At 40.3% G+C, this 26,653-nt stretch overlaps 1 protein-coding gene across 1 annotated transcript in view; it reads left to right on the top strand.

Annotated features, from left to right (window-relative positions):
* TENM2 (teneurin transmembrane protein 2) overlaps positions 1 to 26,653 on the top strand; it is a 1,230,113-nt gene that overhangs the window by 1,178,288 nt on the left and 25,172 nt on the right. The window contains exons 27-28 of the mRNA XM_034655661.1: positions 3,153 to 3,328; positions 4,794 to 5,029. Of these exons, the coding sequence (XP_034511552.1) occupies positions 3,153 to 3,328; positions 4,794 to 5,029 (412 nt within the window). The remainder of the gene's footprint in view (positions 1 to 3,152; positions 3,329 to 4,793; positions 5,030 to 26,653) is intronic.

The raw sequence follows: 26,653 nt of genomic DNA, 5'->3' as shown, positions 1-26,653 counted from the left end.
TTTCCTTTGCTGTGCAGAAGCTTTTCCGTTTGATGCATTCCCACTTGTTTATTTTTGCTTTTGTCACCAAATCAAAAAATTGCCAAGACTGATGTCAAGGAGCTTACCACCTGTCTAGTTTAATGGTTTCAGGTCTTCAAGTTTTTTACCATTTTAATTTTTGTGTATGGTGTAAGTAACGGTCCAGTTTCATTATTTTGCATGTGGCTGTCCAGTTTTCCCAACACTATTTATTGAAGAGACTGTCCTTTCTCAGTTGTATGTTCTTGGCCCCTTTATGATAGATTAAATTAGCATACCTGTGTGGGTTTATATCTGGGCTCCCTATTCTCTATTGATCTGTACGTCTGTTTTTATGCCTACCCCATACTGTTTTAATTACTATAGTTTTGTAATATAGTTTGAAATCGGAGCATGATGCTTCCAGGTTTGTTCGTCTTTCTCAATATTGCTTTGGTCATTAGGAGTTTTCGCTGGTTCCCTATAAATTTTAGGATGGTTTGTTCTATTTCTGTGAATAATGCCATTGGAATTTTGTGAGGGATTGCATTGAATTGTGTGGACATTGTAATTCCTCCAGCCCATGAATGTGGCATATCTTTCACCAATGTGTTATAGCTTTCAGTATAAGAGGTCTTTTACCTCCTTGGTTAAATTTTTTTGCTAGTTTTTTCTTTTCTTTTTGATGCAATCATGAACGGGATTGTTTGTTTGTCTTTCTGCTAGTTTGTTATTGGTCTATAGAAGCATAACATTTTTATATATTGATTTTTGTGTCCTGCAACTTTACTGAATTGGTTCTAACAGTTTCTGTATGTAATATCACATCATCAGCAAATAATTACAGTTTTACTTCTCTCTGATTTGGATGAAGTTCTTTTTAATTGTTCCATCTTGATCTTAGAGAAGAAGCTTTCAGTTTTTCTGTAGTGGATATGATGCTCACTATGGCCTCTGTTATGTTGAGGTACATTCCCTCTATACCCACTTTGTTGAAAGGTTTTATCATTAATGGATGTTGAATTTTGTCAGATGCTTTTTCTGCATCTCTTGAACCATCCTTGCATCCCTGGAATAAATCCCACTTTCAAGATACTGTTGAATATTATTTTCTACATTTGATTTAAATATGAATATGATTTGAATATTTTTGCATCTATATTCATCAAAGATATTGGTCTATAATTTTCGTGTGGTGTCCTTGTTTTGGTAGTGGAGTAAAGCTGGCCTCACAAAATGAGTTTGGAATAGTTCCCTCCTCTTCTCTTTTTTGGAAGAGTTTGAGAAGGATTGCTATTAATAAGTCTTTGAATGTTGGTAGCATTCACCAGTGAAGCCATCTGGCCCTGTAGTTTTGTTTGTTGGAACGCTTTTGATTACTGATTGAAACTCCTTAGTAGTAATCTCTTACGATCTTTTGTATTTCTCTGGCATCAGTGGTAACATTTCTTCTTTCATTTCTGAATTTATATGAGTCCTCTTATCTTTTCTTCTTGGTGAGTCTAGCTAAGGGTTGTCAATTTTATCTTCTAAAAAACCGGTTCTTAGTCTCATTGATCTTTTGTCTTTTTACTCTCTTAAATACCTTTTGTTTCTAGTCATAAAACATGAAAGTCAGGCATATTGGTTAGAAATACTTCCTAAAATATGGGAACACACAAACAGATGCAGAAAAACTATCCTTAATGTTGAGATGTCTGTATTTTGAGAGAATTTCTTCTATATTTACTCATTTTTCACCCCTGTATACTATCAGGGGAATATATTGCTGTGCTCCACTCTTTCTGCTTAATAATACATACATTTTTTCACTCTAATCAACAGAAATCACTGTCATCAATTTTGATGGCTTTAGAAGTTCCTACTATCCTTATTTAATGAATCTCTGATGAATGACCATTTAGGTTATTCCAATTTGTCACTATTAGTAAATAACATCTTTGTACACCTGTCTGAGAGGCAGTTTCTTTAACAGATAAGACAACAAAAAGGAGTCCCTTTGACTTGGAGGGCCTGACTCCCACCCATGTTTACCTAGAAAGCCCTAGTGGTGTAACCACTATAATGTAATATCTGTACCACCCATCACCTAGTGCCCTGGGCAAATGATGAGGGTAGAGCCAAAAGCTGGGCTCCCTGCTCAAAGTTCTCCCCTCCCAACCCCCTGTATACAACTGGCCACCCAGCTTAATGTGGTTCTGTTCTCAGCCTTCAAATATCCCCAGAAGCAAAATTTCTTATCACGTTTTCTCAAATCACTTACCAGGTCTGCATTCCTTTATTCTGAAACCATTTACCAAGCACCATCCATATTTGCTTTTGTAGTTCTATGCGACAAAGTCAAATAAGCCACAATGGTTCTGTTCACCAGCCATCCCACCCCAACATGCTGTATAAGCTCCAGTCTCCATCACTCAGAACCACCAACTTTGTCCTTGTCCCTAATCCAGAGGGAATCACACCTAGAGGTCAAGCAAACTACTTTCTTTGCTCCCCCTTCCTCCCCTCTCTAGTAACATCTCATCCGGGAAAACTCAAAGGCCTCTACATCCAGACCTTAAAAAGAAAGAGTCTCTTTCCTAGGACCTATGGAGGGCCCACGCTTTCTGATTACAATGGATTTTCCAGAGTGGGAAAATGTTCTGCTAAGTGGAATAGCAAGGCCTTTTGCTAAAGGAGGTGGAAAAAAATAACTCCACAGTTTAAGAGAAAAGATGATGTACATAAAGGAGAAGGGCCCAATCTCAGGCAACTTTCTAGCAGCAGAACTTGATCACTGGTATACCTAGACTTGGGTGCTGAAGTCAGGTAAGTCATTGCTGTGGTTGGTTTGGGGCTATAAAACCAGAGAAAGGTGTATAGGCAACCAGACCTGCTATGCTTGAGCCAACGCATGGAAGTGGCATTTGGCCCAGGCTGACTGTCCAGAAGATTATGAGGTGGGGAATAGGTGGACGTTATAGGAGTATGGAAGAGCAAGGACATACACAGTCTCCAATACCAGGTCTTGCTGGCTGTGACAAGGAGCTTCAGTGTGATACACTACCTAGCCACTCCAACTTCCAGTCTCTCTGGCCCTTGTGTGGTTCTGAGTGGTGGAAAGGGCTTCAGCTCCAGTAATGTGCTTCCAAACCAGTGTGTCTTTCCTCCAGCTATGACCACGAGGGCCGCCTGACCAATGTGACACGCCCCACGGGGGTGGTGACCAGTCTGCACAGGGAAATGGAGAAATCCATCACCATCGACATTGAGAACTCCAACCGCGATGATGACGTTACTGTCATTACCAATCTGTCTTCAGTGGAGGCCTCCTACACAGTGGTACAAGGTAAGCCCCCTGCCCACTAAACTCACCCATGGACCCCAGCCAAGCCTGGGAGGACTTCCAGAGACCGGGAACACACATTAGCTTGTTATTTTAGTCAAGTGTCCACAGCAAACAAATTCTACAAGAGGTCACTCTTGTAGAAAATGACTTAATCAGATTCAGGAGAATGTCATCTATACTAAATGAAATGTCTAGAGCTTTGGGAATGTCTACATACTTATCTGAAAATGTCTGTTGTCATCCCCACTTGCTCTTACCTCTCCATCATCAGCACTCCCCACCAACCCAACTCACATAGTTACCTTCTCCAAGGCTCTTCCTTTTGTGGCCCCATTCTGATTCTTCTTCCAACCACTTGTTTGTTGAGTTGATTGTGCTGGAATCAGAGCCCTTTAGCAATCTCCTGCCAAGACTGGGATCTCAAAGGTTTCTGACCACCCCATGGTTACTAGTGCTGTTTGACATGACACACAGTCCAGGACAAGCACAGGAGCTGGCAAGAAAAGGAGTTGTGCAGATTAATTTTTCTTTTAATTAAGATATAATGTCAGTGGGCTAGCCCGTTGTCAGAGGATAAAAGTGTCCTCTCAGTAGATAAATGGTGACATTTCTGGACTATTATCCCACGACAGAGCCTGTTTCAATGACTCTATTTCTGCTCTGCCAAATGATTAATGATGTAGATTCTGTCTTTCTGCATGATGGCTGCAGTTGCAGGAGTGACAGATACACATTTGCTCACTATCCCAAAAGCCAGCCAAGCTGGACTCCTTTGCCCAAATAATCAGGAAGCAATATATCTGTAAAAGGAGTTTCAGACTCACATTTCCTTCCTGGAACTTTTCGATAAGGAAAAAGGTCAGGAGTCTGATTGACTAGTGTAGATTCCCTTTGGGAAGATAAATGCACGTTATCAGCACCAACTGGCTCGGTCTACCGAATGCTGTTTGAATCTTTTCAGCGTTCTCTTGCTTCGAGGTCGCATCGTGGTGGAGTCAGCAGCAGAAGCACGAGGGGCAGGAGGGTTGCTCCTTCTCTTGATCTGATCTGTAGGTAGACCAGAAACTTCAGGTTAGATGGTAGGCAAAAGGGAAAAAAAAATTAGTCTTTTTTTTTCCCATTTAAACTAAAATATATATGTTAAAGATTAGGGATTTGATTGACACAAATTGTGTAGGCAGTAGACATCTTTAAAGGTACTATTAATAGTCTTCAGTGAGTAAAAGAAAAATATCACAGCATAATTATTTCTGGAGTGCCACATATTAATAATGTTTTTCTTTCCACGGATCAGTAGCATCTCTGCTACTCACCTTAGCATTGTATGTGTGCTAATTGAAGGCAGCCTTAGACTGACAGCTGCAAAGTACCATGGAAACCTATAAAAATAGGGGTTCTGTTCTCTTATGACTAACAGAGTGGATAATTTCTTTCCCTACCCCCACCCCCACTTACATTTCTCCAGATCAAGTGCGGAACAGCTACCAGCTCTGTAACAATGGTACCCTGAGAGTGATGTATGCCAATGGGATGGGTGTCAGCTTCCACAGCGAGCCCCACGTCCTAGCGGGCACCATCACCCCCACCATTGGGCGTTGCAACATCTCCCTGCCCATGGAGAATGGCCTCAACTCCATTGAGTGGCGCCTAAGAAAGGAACAGATTAAAGGCAAAGTCACCATCTTTGGCAGGAAGCTCCGGGTAAGTGGTTCCATCCAATTTGTCACCTCAGAGTGGTAGGGGATACACGCTTTCCTCAGGAGCTGAGGAAATCTCCCAGGTGCCAAGCCTCCATTACTCCTTTCTTCCATGGGAAAGTCAAGTCTTTCTCTCAGAAGATAGAAGCCATATCCCTTTGGGAAAAACACTGTTTCCTAGGAGAGAAAAAGGTGGGGATTTACCTTATGCTCTAGCTGGGGATAGCTTCAGTCTTCTTGTCACACTTGCCATCTTCTCCCTTGACTTTCAATCTTTGGCCAATTCGATGAATGAGTTGGTGCCTCGTGCCTACTGTGTGCTGAGTAATTTGATGAATACTGGAAGAATGAAATTTGTATAGTGTACTCTTTACACTCAAGGAGTTTAACAGTCCTTGACGAAGGGTAATCCAGTGGGTTAAGTGAGAGGAACATCCAGGGCCTGACGGAATCACAGAGGAGGAGATACCACCCAGCCGAAGGCGACCAGGGAAGGCCCCCCCCACAGGGAAATTACAAGCAAACCACGGTAGAAAGTTTTAACCAACCGTAGCTTCCCCAAACTAGGCAGCTTACCCACGAGTTACATCTTTTAAAAACTAACACTCATTGAGGACTTTCATGATGCAAGCTCTATATTAAATGCTTATTTTCAACAGTCCCACGGGGTACTTACCTGTCCTTCCGATGAGGAAACATAACCTGGGAAGCTACATAACCTGTCCGAAGGCACCGGGGCCAGAGGATAGCAGAGTCCCAGTTCCGTCTTTGTGTCTGGCTCACTTGCCAATATCCTTAACCACCAAGCCCCACAGATTCTGGATTAAATTCACTGTCATCCAGATAATCTGGGGCCTGCCCTAGTCACTTACCTGGCACTAGGAGGGACTGATTTTTAACCTCACGCTAACCCCTGCCCCCATGGCGGGGAGTCCTAGGGATCCCAGTCCTCATCGAATTCAGCACGTATTTACCCAACACCTACTACAAGCCAGCCCTGGAGATCTATGTGGCACCCCAAGTAAAATCCCTACCCTCCTGCAGTTGGGGCTCAGGGGTGGGGAAAGGGACAAGAAGGGCAGATAGTACACTAAAGAAACTGCAGATTAAGATAAGCCCTGGGAAGAGAGTAAACAATGGCACACCACAGGGTTTAACCACGACTTTGGAATCACAACACTTGGGTAGTAACTTCAGCCTGTTACTGGATTGAAATCCACCCTGCCCAGGCTACCTCCCAGCAGGGCCAGGCCACTCCATATTAAGATTCTGCCTTTGTCTAGTTGGAGCTTCATTCTTCACATTAGGTTATCAGCAGTCTCCCATGTTTTTCTTCCTGTGCTGGTATCTGCAAAGTTGCAAATGGCAGTATCTTCCTAAAGACAAAAATGAAATGGGATTAGTAGCTAAATCTGTAATGACTGGATTTCAGGGCTGTATAATTGATTTTTGATATGCTGCACTGTAGAAGTTGATTATAAGTAGTAATCGTGCCTTCTCTCTGATAAATCAGTTATGCATTTTGACTAAGTTTTCAAAATAAAGATAAATATGGCCATAAAATAAAATGGCTATAATCCCAACTCTGAATATTAAAAATCTTAATAATGATACTTTTGGTAATTAGCAGAAGTTAGGCACGCAAGTCTTATAACTGAATTTCTGCCAGGGTTAGATTTGCTGGCATCATGTTTATGCAAATCAAAACACAGCTTTATCTATCAACACCTCAACATTTAATTGTCTGGTGTTAGTTCCTGTAACAATAATCACATATCCATTTAGCTCTCTTAAATGAAAATCACTATGAGATTATAACAGGTTGAGTGGACTGAAAATGTAATTTGAAAATGAGGGAAAAAGCCTGGAATTTATTTGCATCTCATTTATTTTAATTCAATTCATAAATTGTTTAGTGAATGAAATAAAAGCAACTCCTGGAAATTGCAGGGGAGCAATTGGAAGAAGGGTAAAAGAAAGGTGGAGCAGGCTGTGGATGAAGGAACTGGGGGGTGTCCCTTTAGTCAGGTTCTTCGTGAGCCCAGGGCAGGGAGGTTTTGCAGCCCCTCAACCAAAGCGACCTGTTGGCCCGCACAAGGCAAGCAGGCTCTCCTCGCTCTACCTCCAGTGCTGACATTTCTTTTCCCTCTATCTATCTTGACCTCCATTGTCAAATGGGGCCCTGAAATTTTTCATTCATTCATTCAGATTACTAGAATGGGGACTCTTTCCTGTGTGTAACTATCTTGTTTTTTTAATTTTCTCTTTGATTTAAGTCTCCTCTGTATTTGGGCTGCAAATTAAACCAACATTATACATATTTTTAAAAACATGTTTGCTAAGTGCCAAGCACTGTGGAGTGAGTAGACTAGAGAGAGAGAAAGAAAACTAATCTTTGCCAGCAAGAAGTTTGCGTTCCAGTGGAGACAACAATGTGAATCGTGTGGCATAAGCTGTAACAGAGGCAATGTGGCAAGGAAAGCAAGAGTCGGTTGTGTCAGGAGAGAATGGACTGAGGCCAGATAAGCAACAAGCCCTACAATCCAGAAGCTGCAAATAAGGCAGGCAGCTCGCCCTGGTGGTGACTCACTGCGCTTGCCATCTTGTGATCCCACCGCAGTAGGCAAATGACCTCTCAGGTTGCTCTGAAGGACAAGGGGGCTGAATGAGCAGAGCTGGGCATGGCCTGCATCACTTCAACTGAACCGCAGGACAGCCTAGGAAATGCTGTCTTTCTGAGTCCCTAAGGAACAAAAAAAAAAAAATGAAAGAGTTCGTGAACACATAGCAGGGTCTCTGCCATCTGGATCAGGAAGAGCTTCACAGAAGAGTTGGAATCAGTTCTGAAGAGCAGTAGGAATTAGCCTGGCCAAGATATGGGGAAGGGGCGATCTGATCAGAAGTGTTGCCTGTGAAACCACAGGTCAAAAAGGGGAAGAGCATTTCAGGAAACCTTAACTCAGCTGGGCCAGAGGGAAGGGGAATGTGTTACACTGTGATACAGAAAAAGAATGCTTTGGCCAGAGGCAGCACATGGAAAGGAATATTTTGCTAGGATGACATTTATCCAGAGGACTGTGGGGAACTGTTGCAGGGTTTAATTAGCAGAGTGATGTGTTGGGATGTGTAGTCTTAGAAAGACCTCTCAGGTTTCCTCAGGTGTGGAGGAAGATAGAAGGGGACAAAATAGGAGGAGAGGGACAGCACAGAAGCAACTGCAGTAGTCCAAACAAAGAACTAAATCACTAACAGTAAAGAGAAAAAGAAGAGGGAGGGAGGGATCTGAGAGCTACTTAGCTCACACAATTAACAGGATTTGACAAGTAGCAGGGTTGCTGTATCATGCTCTCCTTTTGAGGCTCCCTCCCCACAGTCATTTGGACTGGGAAACTGAGTGGCTGTCTAGACTCTGTGAACTGGCCTGCCAGGCTCTGTGAAGGACAGAGGCAGGGGACTGAACCCCAAGACAGACATGTGACATTCTGGCAGCCACAGCCCTGCCTCTTGGAATGAGGAAAAAATGTTGCTCCTTCATGAGAGACAGGGAATTTGCAGAGAATCCGTGGTGCAGCAACAGTGGCTATCAAGCACTGAAGCAAGCAGACTTACCTCTCCCAGGGACCGTCAAGCTCCTAGGAGTCTGGCCAGTTGAGTGATGTGAGGACCCAAGGCTGAGCTTCCCTAGAATTCAGAAGGAACCAAAACTCCCAGTGAAGCTACCATGATAGACCAGTGCCCAGTGAAATTCTAAGCCACCCAGAACCAGCAACCCAGCCAGGGACATGTCTTGGGTGAGGAACGTGTTGGTGGCGTTTCCATATAGGCTGGTGAAATGTAAGATGGTGGACGGATAGACTATCAAAGAACCACATCCTTCCCTCAAAAGCTTTGGCAAAATCTGACGTGTTAGTCCCTTCTTTCCAGCCCAAACTCAATGCGAGAATAATTTTCATTATGTCTCCCAAAGATGTCTCAAGGAATCTCATTTGAAAGAGTCTTTTCCACTCCACTCCTTTCTCTGTTCTCTCCGGCCTTTCAAACACACACAAAACAGTTCCATCAGGGCATCTGTAAGTTCCACGAGCACAGGAACCACCTCACCACTCTATCCCTGGTGACAAGTGCCATATGATAGGCACTCAGACACCAGGTGAGGAGGGAAGAGGGGATGACCATGCCTCTTTAAGGCTCCGCCTTAGAAGGTTCATCTGTGTGTGAACGCCGCCCCCCTAGCTCACCCAAAGCAGGCATGAGTTCACAAACACACTTCCCCGATATCTGTCAGGAATCTTTCCACTACAAAAGACGGGAAGCCCACTCAGACTAGCGTAATAAGAAAGGGCATTCATTGTCTCGCCTAATGGGCCCCCACAAGCCCAAATGATGTCATCAGGCTGACACCGCTTTCTTTTTCTCTTTCTCATGGTCCCCTTCCATCCCCCAGCATTATTTCTCTTGGCAGTTGGCCTAATTTTCTCCCACAGTAGACCAGTAACCTCGTCACATGGAGGAGTCAGGCAGAATTGGCCAAAGGTGACTTCAGGCTGACATCAGCTTAGCTTAATGAACACAGAAAAAAGAATCTCCCACATCACTTACGTTAAAAAAAAATAAGTAAATCCCAGGTGACTGACCTGGTACAGATGCAGATCTATGATTGGCCAGTATGACATCACATGTGGATGCATGTATCTTGTGTTGGACATCTCAGTAAAACCACCTGAACAGGGGAAACCTCACAGAAAGGGGGTGCTGCACCCAAAGAAGGAGTAGATTAAATCTCACACACACACACACACACCCCAAATATCCCTCCAGAGCCGAATCATAAGGCACACTGCTGGCCCTGAGGCTCTGTTCATGTATCACCGTCCCCACCAGCAAGTCTTTTTTCTAGATTTTTTTGAAAGAGAGAGCAGAAACCAACCTCTTCTACTGAGATTTAAAACCCCTGTTCTTTCCTGAAATGGATTCAGTGCGTGATTCTCTCTGAAAAGGAAGCGGACAACCACCTCTAGGATATTCCCTCCTGATTACGATTTACATAGAGATTGCGGAAGCAAAAAACAACTACGTGTGTAGGTAGCAGAACAAAAGAAAAATCACTTCCAAGATCATCTTCCATCATGATATTGGTATTCGTGTCCTTCCCAAGAAGAGGTGGGAGTTAGTAATCCTGTTGGAGTTTCCATATGATTAATAGGACATTGCAATTACACATCGGCTGGGGTTAGTTTTACCTTTGTGGCGAATGACAGTGACACAGGAGCGAGGTGGGAGGCAGCCGCGCGCACGAACACACGCATGTGAACTCAGTTCCGCGTGGAGCCCACTCAGCAGCTCTGCTCATCTTCAGTCACCACGGAAGCCCGAATTGTGCCAGCGCCTCCTGCCGCAGTGCGTGCAGGCTGCACCAGTACTTGCTATGTCAGACCTCTAGGTGTTAGTGCACGCGGTACTCAGCGTACAGTGGTGAACGAAACAGACAAGACTCAGTGTTATATTGTGAGCCGTGCTTGTGCACACAGGACTTGTGATAAATTTAATATCAGCTTACTATATAATTAGAAGGGCAAGCCTCTGCAAACACATTAAACCACGTATTCCCCAAACGAGTATTACTTTTGGCCGACTTGCTATTTTGGAAGGTGTGGTGGAAAAGTGGAAAGACCCTCCTGCCATAGCAAAGGGAAACAGATAATAACAAATAAATGAACAAATAATATAAAGAAATCGTGATGGGTGCCACGAAGAAAAATACAGGGTGCAGGTAAGAGGGAATATCTGATTTAGGTCAGGCCACTCTAAGAAAGTGACATTTGAGCTGAGAACCGAAGAGCAGGAATTTTTCAGGCATGGGATGGGAGGCAAGCCTCCCACAGTAGTGGATCAGCAGGTGCAAATGCCCTGAAGCAGGCGAGAATGTTGCTTCTATCCCGAGCAGAAGGAGAGCTAGTGTGGCTGGAGCAAACTAGCTGGGGGCAAGGTCAAGGGCACAGGCCCTTAGTGACCCCGGTAAGGACTTTAGAAATATACAAGTCCTCCGCAGATGGGCACATTGGTGAATGAAAGGCACCATTCATCTGCAGACTAGACTGTCTACCTTCCTTCTTAGAGGCTTGGAGACACGAACATACTCGGATTCTGGAAAGTTCAGATTGAGAGGTGACAAGTACAAGCCTATTCAGGTCATCCGAGCTGAGCCTACATACCAGATGCCTCTCTTCTCTGCTGTATCTGTACCAACAGACCACCCACCTCTACTAGAATATTCCCACAGCATCTGAAATGAAGTTCTCTGCCTGTGCGGGGCCTTTGCTTACTACTCGAGCTTTCACTTGCTGACTTCCCCATCTGGAGTATTCTCCCCAACTCTTTTCTTGCCCTCACCTGTAAAGTCTTCACCATCCTTCAAGGTCCCCCTGAGGCAGCACTTCCTCTAGGAAATGGTCCTTGTGAGCCCATTTCTAAGTGTCCTTCCTCCTTCCCATAGTTTCTTCCTGTTCTTACTCTCATTATAGCACGAATGTTTTCATGGTTGGCTCACGTGTCTTTACCCTCCTCTGACCTGTAAGTTTCATGAGAGCAAGGACCATAAATGTCCTGCTCTATTTTAAATGCTGATCACAGTAACAAGCACACAGTAGGTACTCAATAAATATTTAGTGAATTAATGAATGGGATTTTAAGTTGACATCATGAAACTCCGCTCTCTCTAACCTCTATTAATTCCAGGTTTTGGGAGCTTCCCAAAATGACTCTAATTGTTCTTTGGAATGAAGCCTTTCAGTTATTTGGAGATCACAGATGTCCTAGCCACATTTTCTCTTCCCAGTTTTCCACATTAGAACCCCAGATCATGAGAGTTGCCATGGTTCTTAAAGTGGGTCTGATTCAACCGCCTTATCCACAAATGTTTGCTGAGTACCAAGTACTTTCGAAAATAATATGGACACTAAGAACAATGAAGTCCCTACCCACCAGAAGCTCACAGGCCGTTACAGATAAGGAAACTGAGGCATTAAAGGTAAAAGACTGCTTTGCAGTGACAAAGCCAATCAGTGTCAAAACTGCAGAGTGGAAACTGCAACTCAAATTCAGGTCTTTCCACCTTTCTACCTCACCATCATCCAAAACAGCAAGGCATCCAAAAAATAATGTTTGCTTAGGGAATACATTATTTAATGTGTTTGCAGAGGCTTACCCTTCTAATTATGCATTATTTAAGCTAATACTAAATTTATAGCAAGTTGTCTTGTCTGCACAAGCACTGATCCCAATGTAGCATTGAATCTTGTTGTGTGGCAACTGGGCAGAGCTGCTCTATCAATCCCAGAGGACTGACCCAGCAAGGAAATGAAGATGTCCTCTAGGCCTGGCTTTCCCTCTGGGTAGTTGAATACCTAAACTCTCTAAAGCAGGAATTCAGCTTTTAAATGTCTCCAGCCACAGAAAATCTCACGCCCTCCCTCACTCACCTTTGTGGGCTTTCCCACGCTCAGAATATGACAGACAAAGTATTCCTCTGTAAGTCTAGCTGAAACCTCTCCTGCTGTGCTACGATGCCTTTTCCTGGAGGGGATCCAGCCCAGTGTTAATTTCCTCCTTCATGTTTCTCAAATCACCAGCTCCCGTCATTGCCCCTCGAGCTAAGTTAGAGTCACTGGTTATGGGCCCAGCAGGGCCATTCTTACGACAGCGTTTCCTTTTCTCGGGGTTTTTTACGAGCCTCCTTGTGACAGGCGTGTACTTGGTGAGATCAAAACGTTCTGGGGGGAGATTCCACAGGGGAAACTACTTCCCAAAGTCTGCCCTCTGCAAAAATAAAAACCATGCTAAATAGCTGAGTTTTATTAACTGGGGAAGCCAGGATGAGGAAAATGCCCGATAATTAAAAATAATGGCTTCCTTACAAACACAAAATTGTATTAATTTAAAAATTGGTTTCTTTATCACTGAATACCTACCAAGCCGGCTGGGAAGGGAATTGTGCTGATCCTGGCAGTGAAAATAATTCAAAATAACTTTTATGTTCTCCAGGAAGCCTCAAGGTTAATTTAAATATTGTTAGATGGGTAATTTAATTCAGAATAAGAGAACAGTGTGGCTAAATTAAAGCTTCTGCACACTCTCAGCTGGGGGCAGATGACCGTGAAGGACTGAGCATGCCTGTCCCACCCCCCAACATCCACACCCCACAGCTGAGGCGCCTCCTCTTCACAAATGGCACCCTCATAATCAAAGATACTCGATTAGATGACACAACAGGCCTGAACTTTCAGCTGCCAGTAAATTTATCATATTTAATTATTAGAAAGATTGGGCATTTTTGTAGAAATTATACATTTCAAAAGTTAACTCAGAGTGACATGACCAAGATGGTGACATTAGTCGTTCCTAATTTGTTCCTGACATTAGTCGTTCCTGACTCACAAAAATAGCACCTACTGAGGGACAAGACACCACTGAGACAATCCTAGAACCCAGGCGTGAGGCTGAAGTTCTCCCCCAACCACAGAGACCAGGACAGACTGGAATAGAAATCTAAGAGGAACAGCTACACACTGACCACGTGGTCCCAGGCCAGTGCCATACCACACAAAGAGGTCTCCCTTGAGCCTTCAAGTCCTCGAGGCAGGCAAGAGAGTCCAGAGGGGACATCCAGCCCCCAGGCTCCCCCCACACACACACAGGATTGTGGGTTACTTTGTGAAAGGCCCTACTCCAGTCTTGCCCCATGGTGACTACAGTAGAATCTGCAGGGCTTGACCCTTAGGAAACTGATTGTGATAAAGAAAGAAGGAGAAGCTTGCAACAGCCAGCACACAGATCTTGGCAGACCAAGCTCCTACCCACAGAGCCCAAATAGTACTCCCAACCAGCACCCCATCTGCAGAACCAAGTTGTGGGTGCAGTCTGACCATGGAACTCAGCAGGCTGCAAATCTGCCTGATTCAGGTCCTCAAATGAGGAGTTTCACTGGCCCTGGACCCCCTGTCCAGGCAGGGGAACTGAATCATAACCCCATTGTTGAGTGTGGCTCCCAGCCCAATCTGACTGGAAGGGCTGGTGGGAACACCTGGAAGCTGAATAGCCCAGTAATGACAAGCTGAGAGGAAGGCAGAGAGAGCTGATCACCCCCAGAGCAAAACCAGTCCCAGAAAGGGAGGGTTCCCCTGCTCTGCCCATGCAGGACGAGTTAGTTCACAGCTCCACTCACAGTTTAGTGTAGCTCCTGGCCACTCCCAACCAGAAAGCCCAGTCAGAACATTTTGGAGGTTCTCGGAATGGGCCCTCCCCTGTACCCAGGCAAAGGAGCTGAATCAAAGCCACACCCACTGCTGAGTGTGACTCCCCATCCTTACTGGCCAGAAGGGCTGGTGGGAACTCCTGGAGGTTTATACCTCAGCAAGCTCAAGCTGAGAGGCAGGCACACAAGCTGATAGCCTGCAGAGCAAAGCCAGTGGCCCTATTCAGCCAGGGAACCTGGAGCAAGGGTTGGCTTGAGTCAAAACCACAAAGAGCCTTACGAGCTTTGGAACTAGTTCTGCTGCACCTGGACAAGCAGCCTAATTCATAGCCCTGCTTATTGCTGAACACAGCCTTTAGCCTGCCCTACCAAGGCACCTAACCAGAGCATGCAGGAAGCTGCATAGCCCTTCTTACAATGACACTTGAAAAGAAGGCACAGCCCCTGGTTTTCCGCATCTGCAAAACAAAAAGAGTGGCCCTGTCTAGACAGGAAATTCAGTGAAACCTCTTTCATGATTTGAGTCTCCAAACAACAAGCCGTGAAGGACCTAGATACCATCCTGCTGCCCTTCCAGGGCAGAGAAGCTGAATTCATAGCCCCGTCTATGGCTGAATATAGTACCCAGTCCCAACAGTATAGTAAGCCTGACCAGAGAACTGAGAAACCACGGAGCCCATCCTATAGCCTCAACTGAGCAAAGAACCAAGCCAATAGTCTGCTCCAATTGTTCTCAACTAGCAGCACATTCCTTCACCCCCGGCCTCAAATCTCAGGCAGTTGCCTTGCCTAGAAATTAACCCTGAAGCAAGACACACCTGCTCAAGGACATTACCAGCAGGCACATCCAGAAACCCAAACTGGATGGTGATTAACATAATATAATAAAATAAAATAATTAAAAAAAAAAAAAGAAAAGAAACCCAAACTGGGCTGACTAGGGAAGAACTGTCTCTAATAAAGCAAATCTTTAAAGTCTTGAAGAGACTACTTACTCAAATGCGCAGATACAAATGTAAGGAGTCAAGGATCACAATAAATCAGGTAAATATGACACCACCAAAGGAAACTAATAAAGTTTCAATAACTGACCTTAAAGAAATGGATATGTATTAACTATCAAAGAATGAAGAATAGTCCTCTTGAAATTTAGAGAACTACAAGAACACTCAGACAACTGTACAAAATTAGGAAAATAACGCATGAACAAAATGAGAAGTTCAAAAAAGAAACCATTAAAAAAAAATCTTAGACCTGAAAAATACAGTGACTAAAGAATTCAGTAGAGTGCTTCAAAACTATACTCGACCATGCAGAAGAAAGAATCAATAACCTGGAAGATAGGACATTTGAAATTGCCCAGTTGGAGAAGTAAAAAGAAAAAAGAATGAAAAAGAGTAGAGAAAGCCTGCCAAACTTATGAGACATATTCAAAAGAAACAATATCTTGGGGCGCCTGGGTAGTGCAGTCGTTAAGCGTCTGCCTTCGGCTCAGGGCATGATCCCGGTGTTCCAGGATCGAGTCCCACATCAGGCTCCTCCGCTGGGAGCCTGCTTCTTCCTCTCCAATTCCCCTGCTGTGCTCCCTCTCTCGCTGGCTGTCTCTCTGTCACATAAATAAATAAAAAATCTTAAAAAAAAAAAAAAAAGAAACAATATCTGCATTAGGGGAATTCCAGAAGGAGAAGACAAAGAGAAAGGAAAAGCATATTTAAAGCAATAATGTCTAAAAACTTCTCAGTCCTGGGGAGAGAAATAGACATCCATGAGGCCCAAAGGCTCCCAAATGCTTGACGTTGAATAGGCCAACACCAAGACACATTATAATTAAAATTGCCAAAAGTCAAAGACATGGGGTTGCCTGTCTGGCTCAGTCGATAGAGCATGCAACTCTTGATCTTGGGGTCATGAGTTTGAGCCCCATGTTGGGTGTAGAGATTACGCAAAAAAAGAAAAAAAAAATCTAAGACAAAGCATTTTGAGAGCAGGACGAAAACAGAAGTTACACTCAAGGGAATACAGACTTTCCTGAACAAGCAAAAGCTGAGGAAGCTCACCATCACTATACCTGCCTTATGAGAAATGCTAAAGGGAGTTCTTTCACTGGAAATAAAAGGTTTCTAATTAACATCATAAAAAAATAAAAAGATATGGAAGCCTGGCTGACTCAGTGGGTGGAGCATGCAACTCTTGCTCTTGGAGTTGTAGGTTCAAGACCCATGTTAGGTGTAGAGGTTACTTAAAATTTAAAAATAATAAGAAAGAATAAAACTCCTTTTAAGTAAATATGTAGTCAGTGTTAGATTCTATAATATGTTAATGGTGGTATGAAATTCACAACTCTAATTTAAAAGTTAAAAAACAAAGGTAGTAAAAATACCAGTAACTACAATAATCTTAGTTACATAATATAAAAATATGTAAACTATAATATCAATAACCCAAAATGTGACAAAGAAAAGAAGTAAAAGCGTAAAGTTTAGTAATTCTATTAAAATTAAGTTGGTATCAGTTTAAAATATAGTATAATAGTTTGAAGGTAATTTATGTAAACCTCAGGGTAACTGCAAAAGGGAAACCTGTAGTAAATATACAGAAGAACATATTAAAGAAGTCTAAGTAGACTGATACCAAAAGAATAAAAAAACAAACAAAAAAGCATATAAGAAACAATGGATCTACAAATAGCTAGAAAACAGTATTTTAAACGGTAAGTCCTTACCTATAAACAATTACTTTAAACATAAACATATCAAATTCTCCAATGAAACGTCATAGAATGGCAGAATGGATAAAAAACAAAATTCAGTAATATCCTGCCTACAGGAGACTCACTTTAGGCTTAAAGACACATATACATTGAGATTGAAGAGCTGGAAGAAAGATTGCAAGCATAAAGCAATAACAACAACAATGCAGGAGTACCTATACTTCCATCAGACTAAATAGACTTTAAACTAAAAATGGTATCATTATATAGTAATAAATGAGTCAATCCATCAAGAAGATATAACAATTATATTTACCCAACACTGGAACACCTAAATATGTAAAAGAAAAACTAAGAGAACTAAGAGAAATAAACAGCAATACAATAATAGTTGGGGACTCTAATAGAATCAGACAGAGAAGCAAAAAGGAAACAGATTTGAATAACACTGTTTACCAAACGGACCTAACAGACATGTACAGAACCTTCTATCCAACAAGAGCAGAATACACATTCTTCTCAAGTGCACATGGAACATTTTTTTTTTTTTGATAGACCATACATTAGGCCACAAAACAGGTCTTAGAAAATTCAAGATTGAGGGCACCTGGGTGGCTCAGTTGGTTAAGCTTCTAACTTTGGCTCAGGTCATGATTTCAGGGTCTCAGATCAAGCCCCTCATCAGGCACCCCACTCAGCTAGGGAGTCTGTTTCTCCCTGTCCTTCGGCCCTTACCCCCATTTGTGCTCACTCTCTCTCAAATAACTAAAATATTTTTTAAAATTTTTTTTTAAAAAAAAGGAAAATCAAGATTGAAATCCTAGCAGGCATCTTCTCCAACCACAATGGTATAAAACCAGAAATCAATAACCAGAAGAAAACTGGAAAATGCACAAATACATGGAAATTAAATAACACTCTTCTGAACAATGAAGAAATCAAAAGAGAAATAGAAAGTATCTTGAGAGAAAAGAATATAGAAACAAAACATACCAAAACTTCAAACTGCCAAAGCAGTTTCAGTGAAGGAGGTCATGGCAACAAACATCTATCTCAAGAAACAAGAAAATTGTCATGTAAGAAACCTAACTTTGCAACTTGGGGAAAGAGAAAAAGAACAAATGAATCCAAAAGTTAGAAGAAAGGAAATAAAGATTTGAGCAGAAACAAGCGAAATGCAAAAAAAGGAAAGAAATGAAATACAGACTAAAAAGAATGTAGAAAAGATCAGTGAAAGTAAAAGCTGATTCCTTGAAAAAATAAACAAAATCATAGCCTTTAGTTACTCACCAAGAAAAAAAAGAGGACTCAAATAAAATTAGAAATCAAAGAGGAGATATTACAACTGATTCAACAGAAATACAAGGCTCATAGGGTTCCTGGTCACTCGGTTAAGCATCTGCCTTCAGCTCAGGTCATGGTCCCAGTGTCCTGAGATCAAGCCCTGCATTGGGTTCCCTGCTCACTAGAGCCTGCTTCTCTCTCTCCCTCTTCCCCTCCCCATGCTTGTGCTCTCTCCCTCTCTCTCTCTCAAATAAATCTTTTTTTTAAAAAGTACAAGGAACATAATACTATGAACAATTATATACCAATAAATTGGACAACCTAGAAGAAATGGATAAATTTCTAGAAACATGCAACCTACCAAAACTGTATCATGAACAAATAGAAAATATGACCAGACAGAATGCTACTACAGAGATTCAATCAGTAATCAAAAAAGTCCCCACAAATTCCAGCTTCACTGCTGAATTCTACCAAATATTCAAAGAATTAACACCAATCCTTTGAAAACTCTTCCAAATATGGAAGAGGAACAAACTCTTCCAAACTCCTTTTATGAGGCCAGCATTACCCTGATACTAAGACCAGATGAGGACACCACACGAAAAGAAAATTATAGGCAATATCCCTGATGAACACAGACATAAAAATTCTCAGCAAAATATTAGCAAACCAAATTCAACAATACATTAAAGGGTCATACACCATGAGTAAGTGCATTTTTTTTTCCAGAGATACAAAGATGTTTCAACATATTGAAATCAGTCATCGTGACCCATTATAGTAACAAAATTAGGGATAAAAATCATATGATTATCTCAATAGATGCAGGAAACATTTGACAAAATTCAACATTTTTGATAAGAACTCTCAACCAAGCAGGTAAAAAGGGAACATTCTTCAAGACAATAAAGGCCATTTATGAAAAGCCCACAGTTAACCCCAAACTCAGTGGTGAAAAGCTGAAAGCTTTTCCTCCAAGATCAGGAATAAGACAAAGATGCCCATTCTCACCTCTCTTAATCAACATAGTATTGGAAACCCTAGCCAGAGTAGTTAGGCAAGAAAAAAGGAATAAAAGGCATCCAAATTGAAAAAGAAGTAAAACTGCTGCTATCTGCAGATGACATAAAATTATATATAGAAAACCCTAGAGACAACTGGGTGGCTCAGTAGGTTAAGCATCTGCCTTCAGCTCAGGTCATGATCCCAGGGTCCTGGGATTGAGTCCTGCATCGGGCTCCCTGTTCCACAGGGAGTCTGCTTCTCCCTCTGCTCCTACCTCTCACTCATTCTCTCAGTCTCTCTCCCTCATTCTGTCTCTCTCAAATAAATAAATAAAATCTTTAAAAAAAAAAAAAGAATAAAATCATTAGGAATAAATTTAATCAAGGTAGTGAAAGACCCGTACACTGATGTAACACACTGTGGGACCCTCTAGCCAAACACCAACTCCCACTCCAACAACAGTCATCCTACTAGGGCAGCTCTAGAGCCAAGCACGCTGAGAACTGCCGCCTCCCCAGCCCATGCCTGCTTTGGCTCAACTGTCCTGGCAGGATAGCCCCAGCACAGAGCACCCCAGGACCCCCTGATCTGCACCCACTCCAGCTCCAGCCATCCTACCAGGCACACACAGTTTATGCAGGGAATGTTTCTACATAAGGCCACTTTTTCAAGATTAGGATAGATGGCTGTTCCACCTAATTCATAAAAAGAAACACACAAAGTCAAACAAAATGAGGAGACAGACTATATTTTAAACAAAAGAACAAGAATATGTTGGCTAATTGAATTTAAATTATAAAAAAAGAACAAGATAAAACCTCGGGGGGGGGGAGAAACCTAATGAAAAAAAAATAAGTAATTTACTTGATAAAGAGTTCAAAGTAATGGTCATAAAGATGCTCACTAAACTCAGAAGAAAAATGGAGGAATACAGTGAGAATTTCAACCAAGAGTTAGAAAATATAAGGAAGTACCAAACAGAAGTCACAGAGCTGGAGAATGCAATAACTGAACTGAAAAATACACGACAGGGTATTGACAGCAGATTAAATAACACAGAACAGATCAGCAAGCTGAAAGACAACCAGAAAAGCAAATAGAAAAAAGAATTTTAAAAAATGAGAATAATTTAAAGGACCTCTAGGACAACACCAAGCATACTGATATTTACATAGGGGTCCCAGAAGGAAAAGGGAGAAAGGGGCAAAAAATTTATTTGAAGAAATAATGGCTGAAAACTTCCCTAACCTGGGGAGGGGGTGGGGAGAATAGATATTCAGGCCCGAGAAGAATATAAAGTCCCAACAAGATGAATCCAAAGAGATCCTCACCAAGACATATTATAATTAAAATTGCAAAAGTTAAAGAGAAACTCTTAAAGGCAGCCAAACAGAAATTTGTCAGCAAACTTTGCAGGTCAGAACAAAGTGATATTTAAAGTGCTAAAAGGGAAAAACTTGCAAGCAAGAATACTCTACCTGGCAAGGTTATCATTCAGAACTGAAGGAGAGATAAAGTGTTTCCAGCAAAGCAAAAGCTTATAAAGTTCATCACCACTAAACCAGCCTTATAAGAAATGTTAAAGGGTCTTCTTTAAGCCAAAAGGAAATGACCATAACTAGAAATAAGAAAACATATGAAAGAAAAAGATCTCACTAGTAAAGGCAAATATATAGGAAAGGCAGTAAAACAGCCTCTTAAAAAAGTCAGTATGAAGGTTAAAAGACAAAAGTATTATTAAGTAGTTAAGGGATACACAAAATTACAATACGTAAAATAAGACATCAAAATATAAAATGTGGGAGAAGGCATAAAAATGTGCTTTTAAAATGTATTCAGACTTAAACAACTATCAGCTTAAAATAGACGTGTGTAAATATGCTATGCATATATGTATATATGCCATATATGTGTGTGTGCATGTGCGCACGTGTGTGTGTAAATACATATGAACCTCATGGTAACCACAAACCAAAAACCTAAAATACATAGACAAAAAAATAAAGGAATCCAAACGTAACACTAAAGAAAACCATCAAAACCACAAGGGAAGAGACCAAGAAAGGAAGAACTACAAAAACAATTAACAAAATGGTAATAAGTAAATACTTATTGATAGTTACTTTGAATGTAAATGGACTAAATGCTCCACTTAAAATACACAGGGTGGCTGAATGGATTAAAAAAAAAAATGAAAGAAAAGACTCATCTATATGCTGCCTACAAGAGACTAACTTCAGACCGAAAGACAAATACAGACTGAAAGTGAAGGGCTAGAATAAGAAGTTTGTGTAGAAACAAAAAGAAAACTGGTATAGCAATATTTCTATCAGACAAAATAGATTTTAAAACAAAGAGTGTAACAAAAGGTGACTTCTTAAAAAGGCATGAGATAATGAAACAGGGGACAATCCAAGAAAATGATTTAACATTCATAAATATTTATACAGCCAAAATAGGAGCACCTAAATATGTAAAGCAAAAATTAATAGACATAAAAGGAGAAATTGGCATTAATACAGTAATAGTAGGGGACTTTAATACCTCACTTACATCAATGGATAGATTATCCAGACAGAAAATTAATAAGGAAAGATTGGTCTTAAAGGACACATTAGGCCAGATGGACTTAATAGATATATATAGAACATTTCATCCAAAAAATACAGACTATGCATTATTTTTCAAGTGGACATGAAATATTCTTCAAGATAGATCACATGTTAGGCCACAAAACAAGTCTCAATACATTCAAAAAGATTGAAATCATATCAAGCATATTTTCCAACCACAATGGTAAGAAACTAGAAGTCATTTACAAGGAGAAAACTGGGGAAAAACACAAACACATGGAGACTAAACAACATGTTATTACACAACCAGTGGGTCGGTGAAAAAAGGAAATTAAAAATACCTTGAGACAAATAAAAATGGAAACACAATTTCCCCAAATCCATAAGATTTAGCAAAAGTAGTCCTAAGAGAGAAGTTCATAGCAATATAGGCCTACCTCAAGAAACAAGAAAAATTCCAAATAAATAATCTAATTTTATACCTAAAAGAACCAGAGAAAAAAACAAAAGAAACCCAAAGGTAATAGAAGGAAAAAAATAATAAACATCAGAGCAGAATGAAATAGAGACTTAAAAAATAACAAAATATCAATGAAACTAAGATATGGTTCTTTGAAAAGATAAACAAAATCAATAAACCTTCAGCCAGCTCATTAGGAAAAAAAGAAGGCCCAAATAAAAAAGGAAATGAAAGAGAAGTTACAACTGATGCCACAGAAATGCAAAGAATAGTAAGAGATTACTGTTAACAATTATCCACTTACAAAATGGACAACCTAGAAGAAATGGTTAAGTTCCTAGAAACACACATCTTTCCAAGACTGAACCATGAACAAATAGAAAATCTGAATAGACAGATTACAAGTGATGAAATTGAATCCATAATTTAAAATAAAACAAAAACTAAAGTCCAGGACCAGATAATTTTAAAGTGAATTCACCAGACATTTAAGGAAGAGTTAGTACCTATCCTTCTAAAACTATTCCAAAAAATTGAAAAGAAAGGAGTTCTTCCAAACTCAATTTATAAGGCAATGTTACCTTGACACCAAAACCAGAAAAAAGACACCTCAAAAAAGCAAACAAACAAATACCTCTGATTAACATAGATGCAAAATACCTCAACAAAATATTACCAAACTAAATTCAACAATACATTAAAAGGATCATAAACCACAATCAGGAAGAATTTATTCCAGGGATGCAAGGATGGTTAAAAATATGCAAATCAAGCAATGTTATACATATTAACAACATGAAGCATAAAAATGATCATCTCAGTAGATTCAGAAAAAGCATTTGAACAAAATTCAACATCCCTTTATGACAGAAACTCTGAACAAAATAGGTACAGAAGGAATGTACCTCCACATAATAAAGGTCACCTGCGACAAACCCACAGCTAACATCACACTCAATGGTGAAAAGCCACTTTTCTTCTGCGATGAGGAACAAGGCTGCTAACTTTTGCCACTTTTATTCAAAATAGTATCGGAAGTTCTAGCCAGTGCTGTTAGGCAAGAGAAAGAAAGAAAATCCTGGGGCGCCTGGGTGGCAGAGCAGTTAAGCGTCTGCCTTCGGCTCAGGGCGTGATCCCGGCGTTATGGGATCGAGCTCCACATCAGGCTCCTCCGCTGTGAGCCTGCTTCTTCCTCTCCCACTCCCTGCTTGTGTTCTCTCTCTCACTGGCTGTCTCTATCTCTGTCGAATAAATAAATAAAATCTTAAAAAAAAAAAAAAAGAAAAGAAAGAAAATCCAAATTGGAAAGGAAGAGGTAAAATAGTCACTATTTGCTGATGTCATGATACTATATATAGAAAACCCTAACAACTCCAAAAAACTATTAGAATAAATGAATTCAATAACATCACAGGATACAAAATTAGCCTACAGAAATCAGTTGCATTTCTATACACTAATAACAAGGTATCAGAGAGCAATTAAGAAAATAATCCCATTTACAATTGCATAAAAAAAGAATAAAATATCTAGGAATAAATTTAACCAGGGAAGTGAAAGACCTATACTCTGAAAACTATAAAAAACTGATGAAAGAAATTGGAGATGACCTAAACAAATGTAAAGATATACCATACTTATAGATTGGAAGAACTAACACTATTAAAATATCCATACTACTTAATGAAATCCATAGATTGAAAGCAATCCCTATCAAAATACCAACAGCATTTTTACCTCAAATAGAACAATCCTAAAATTAGTGTGGAACCACAAGACCCAAATAGCTAAAGCAACCTTGAGGAAGAAGAACACAACTGGAGGTATCACATTCCCAGATTTCAAGATATAATACAAACCTATAGTGATCAAAACAGTATGGTATTGACCCAAAAATACACACATAGATCAATGGAACAGGATAGAGAGCCCAGAAATAAACCCACATTTATGTAGTCCATTAATCAATGACAGAGGAGGCAAGAATATATAATGAGGAAAAGACAGTCTCTTCAATAAATGGTGTTGGGAAAGCTGGACAGCTGCATACAAAATAAGGAAATTAGATCACTTTCTTACACCACACACAAAAAGAAACTCAAAATGAATGAAAGACCTACATGTGAGACCTGAAACTGTAAAACTCCTAAAAGAAATCATAGACAGTAATCTTTTGGACAACAGCCTTAGCATCATATGTATGGATAGATCTCCTTAGACAAGGCAAACAAAAGCAAAAATAAACTATTGGGACCACACCAAAATAAAATCTTTTGCACAGCAAAGGAAACCATTAACAAAGCAAAAAGGCAACATACTGAATAAGAGAAGATATTTGCTATTGATATGTCCAATAAGGGGTTACTATCCAAAATATATAAAGAACTTATACAATTCAACTCCAGAAAAAACCTCAAATAATCCAATTAAAAATGGGCAGAGGACTTAAAATGCCATTTTCCCAAAGACATACAGATGGCCAACAGACACATGAAAAGATGCTCGACATTACTAATCATCAGAGAAATGCAAATCAAAACCACAATGAGCTATCACCAGTCAGAATAACTCGTATCAAAAAGCTAAGAAATAACAAGGATGTGGAGAAAAGGCAATTCTTGTGCACTGTTGGTGGGAACGAAAATTGGTGCAACCACTGTGCAAAACAGTATGGTGGTTCCTCAAAATTTTTAAAATAAAAATACCATAGGATCCAGTAATTCCACTACTGAATATTTAGCTCAAGAAAACAGAAACACTAATTCAAGAAGATACATGTGCCCCTATATTTATTGCAGCATTGTTCCCACTAGCCAAGATATGGACGCAACCCAAGTGTCTATCAATAGATGAATGGATAAAGAAGATGTGAGGTGTATGTGTGTGTGTGTGTGTGTGTGTGTATCTCACATGTATATAATGGAATATATATATATAATGGAATGTGTGTGTGTGTATGTATATATAATGGAATATTATTGAACCATAAAAAAGAATGAGATCTTGCCATTTGCAACAATGTGGATGGATCTAGAGGGCATTATGCCAAGTGAAATAAGCCAGACACAGAAGGACAAATACCACATAATTTCACTTATATGTGGAATAAAAAAAAAAAAACCAACCAACCAAACAGAAACAGATTCATAAATAGAGAACACCAGTGGTTGCCAGATGGGAGGGGTTTGGGGGTAAGGGCAAAACAGATGAAGGGGATTAAAAGGTACAGACTTCCAGTTATAAAGTAAGTCATGGAGATGAAAAGTATAGCATATGGAATATAGTCAATAATATGGTAATAACACTGTATGGTGACAGATGGTGACTACATTTATCATGATGAGCATTGAGTAATGTTTAAAATTGTTGAATACTATGTTATACACCTAAACTAATATTATATGTCAACTGTACTTCAATAAAAACTCAAAATAAATAAATTTTTTAAATGAAGTGAAAGAGATGTCAGGGAAGTTTGTATCAACATAAAAGTGCCATAATATTAAAGGCATCCTGGAAGGACAGCTACCTTGGAGAGTCTCCTGGACTTAGCCTGAATAAGAAATAAACTTCAGTCATTTTAAGAAAAAAACAAAATATCTAGGAAAACAATTTAACGAAGGAGGTGAAAAACCTTTACTCTAAAAACTATAAGACAGATGAAAATTTTGAAAATTACACAAATAAATGAAAAGATCTTCTGTGTTCATGGATTGGAAGAATTAATAGTTAGATATTTCCATACCATCCAATTGCAGACTCAGTGCAATCCCAGTCAAGCTACTGATAACATTTTTCACAAAACTAGAGCAAAGAATCCTAAAATCTGTATGGAACCACAAAAGACCTTAAAAAAAAAAAAAAACAATCTTGAGGGAGAACAAAGCTGGATGTCACGCTCCTTGATTTCACGATATACTACAAGGTTCAGGTAATCAAAACAGTATGGTGCTGGCACAAAAGCAGATACATAGATCAATAGAATAGAATAGCAAGCTTAGAGAAAAACCCACACATATAGGGTCAATTAATCTACAACAAAGGAGGCAAGAATATAAATGTGGAAAAGACTGTCTCTTCAATAAATGGTGCTGGGGAAACTGGACAACTACATGCAAAAGAATGAAACTAGATCACTGTCTTAAATCATATACAAAAAAAAAATTCAAAATGGATTAAATATTCAAAGTGGATTAAGACCCCAAATCCTAAAACTTCTCAAAGAAAACATAGGCAGTAATCTCTTAGACATCAACCTTAGCAACATATTCATGGATATGTCTCCTTAGGCAAGGGAAACAAAAGCAAAAATAAACTACTGGGACTACACCAAAATAAAAAAA

Source organism: Ailuropoda melanoleuca, chromosome 3 (assembly GCF_002007445.2).
Source record: "Ailuropoda melanoleuca isolate Jingjing chromosome 3, ASM200744v2, whole genome shotgun sequence".
Lineage (NCBI taxonomy): Eukaryota > Metazoa > Chordata > Mammalia > Carnivora > Ursidae > Ailuropoda > Ailuropoda melanoleuca.
Note: the sequence above shows the minus strand (reverse complement) of the source record. Positions and strands in the feature narration are given on the sequence as shown.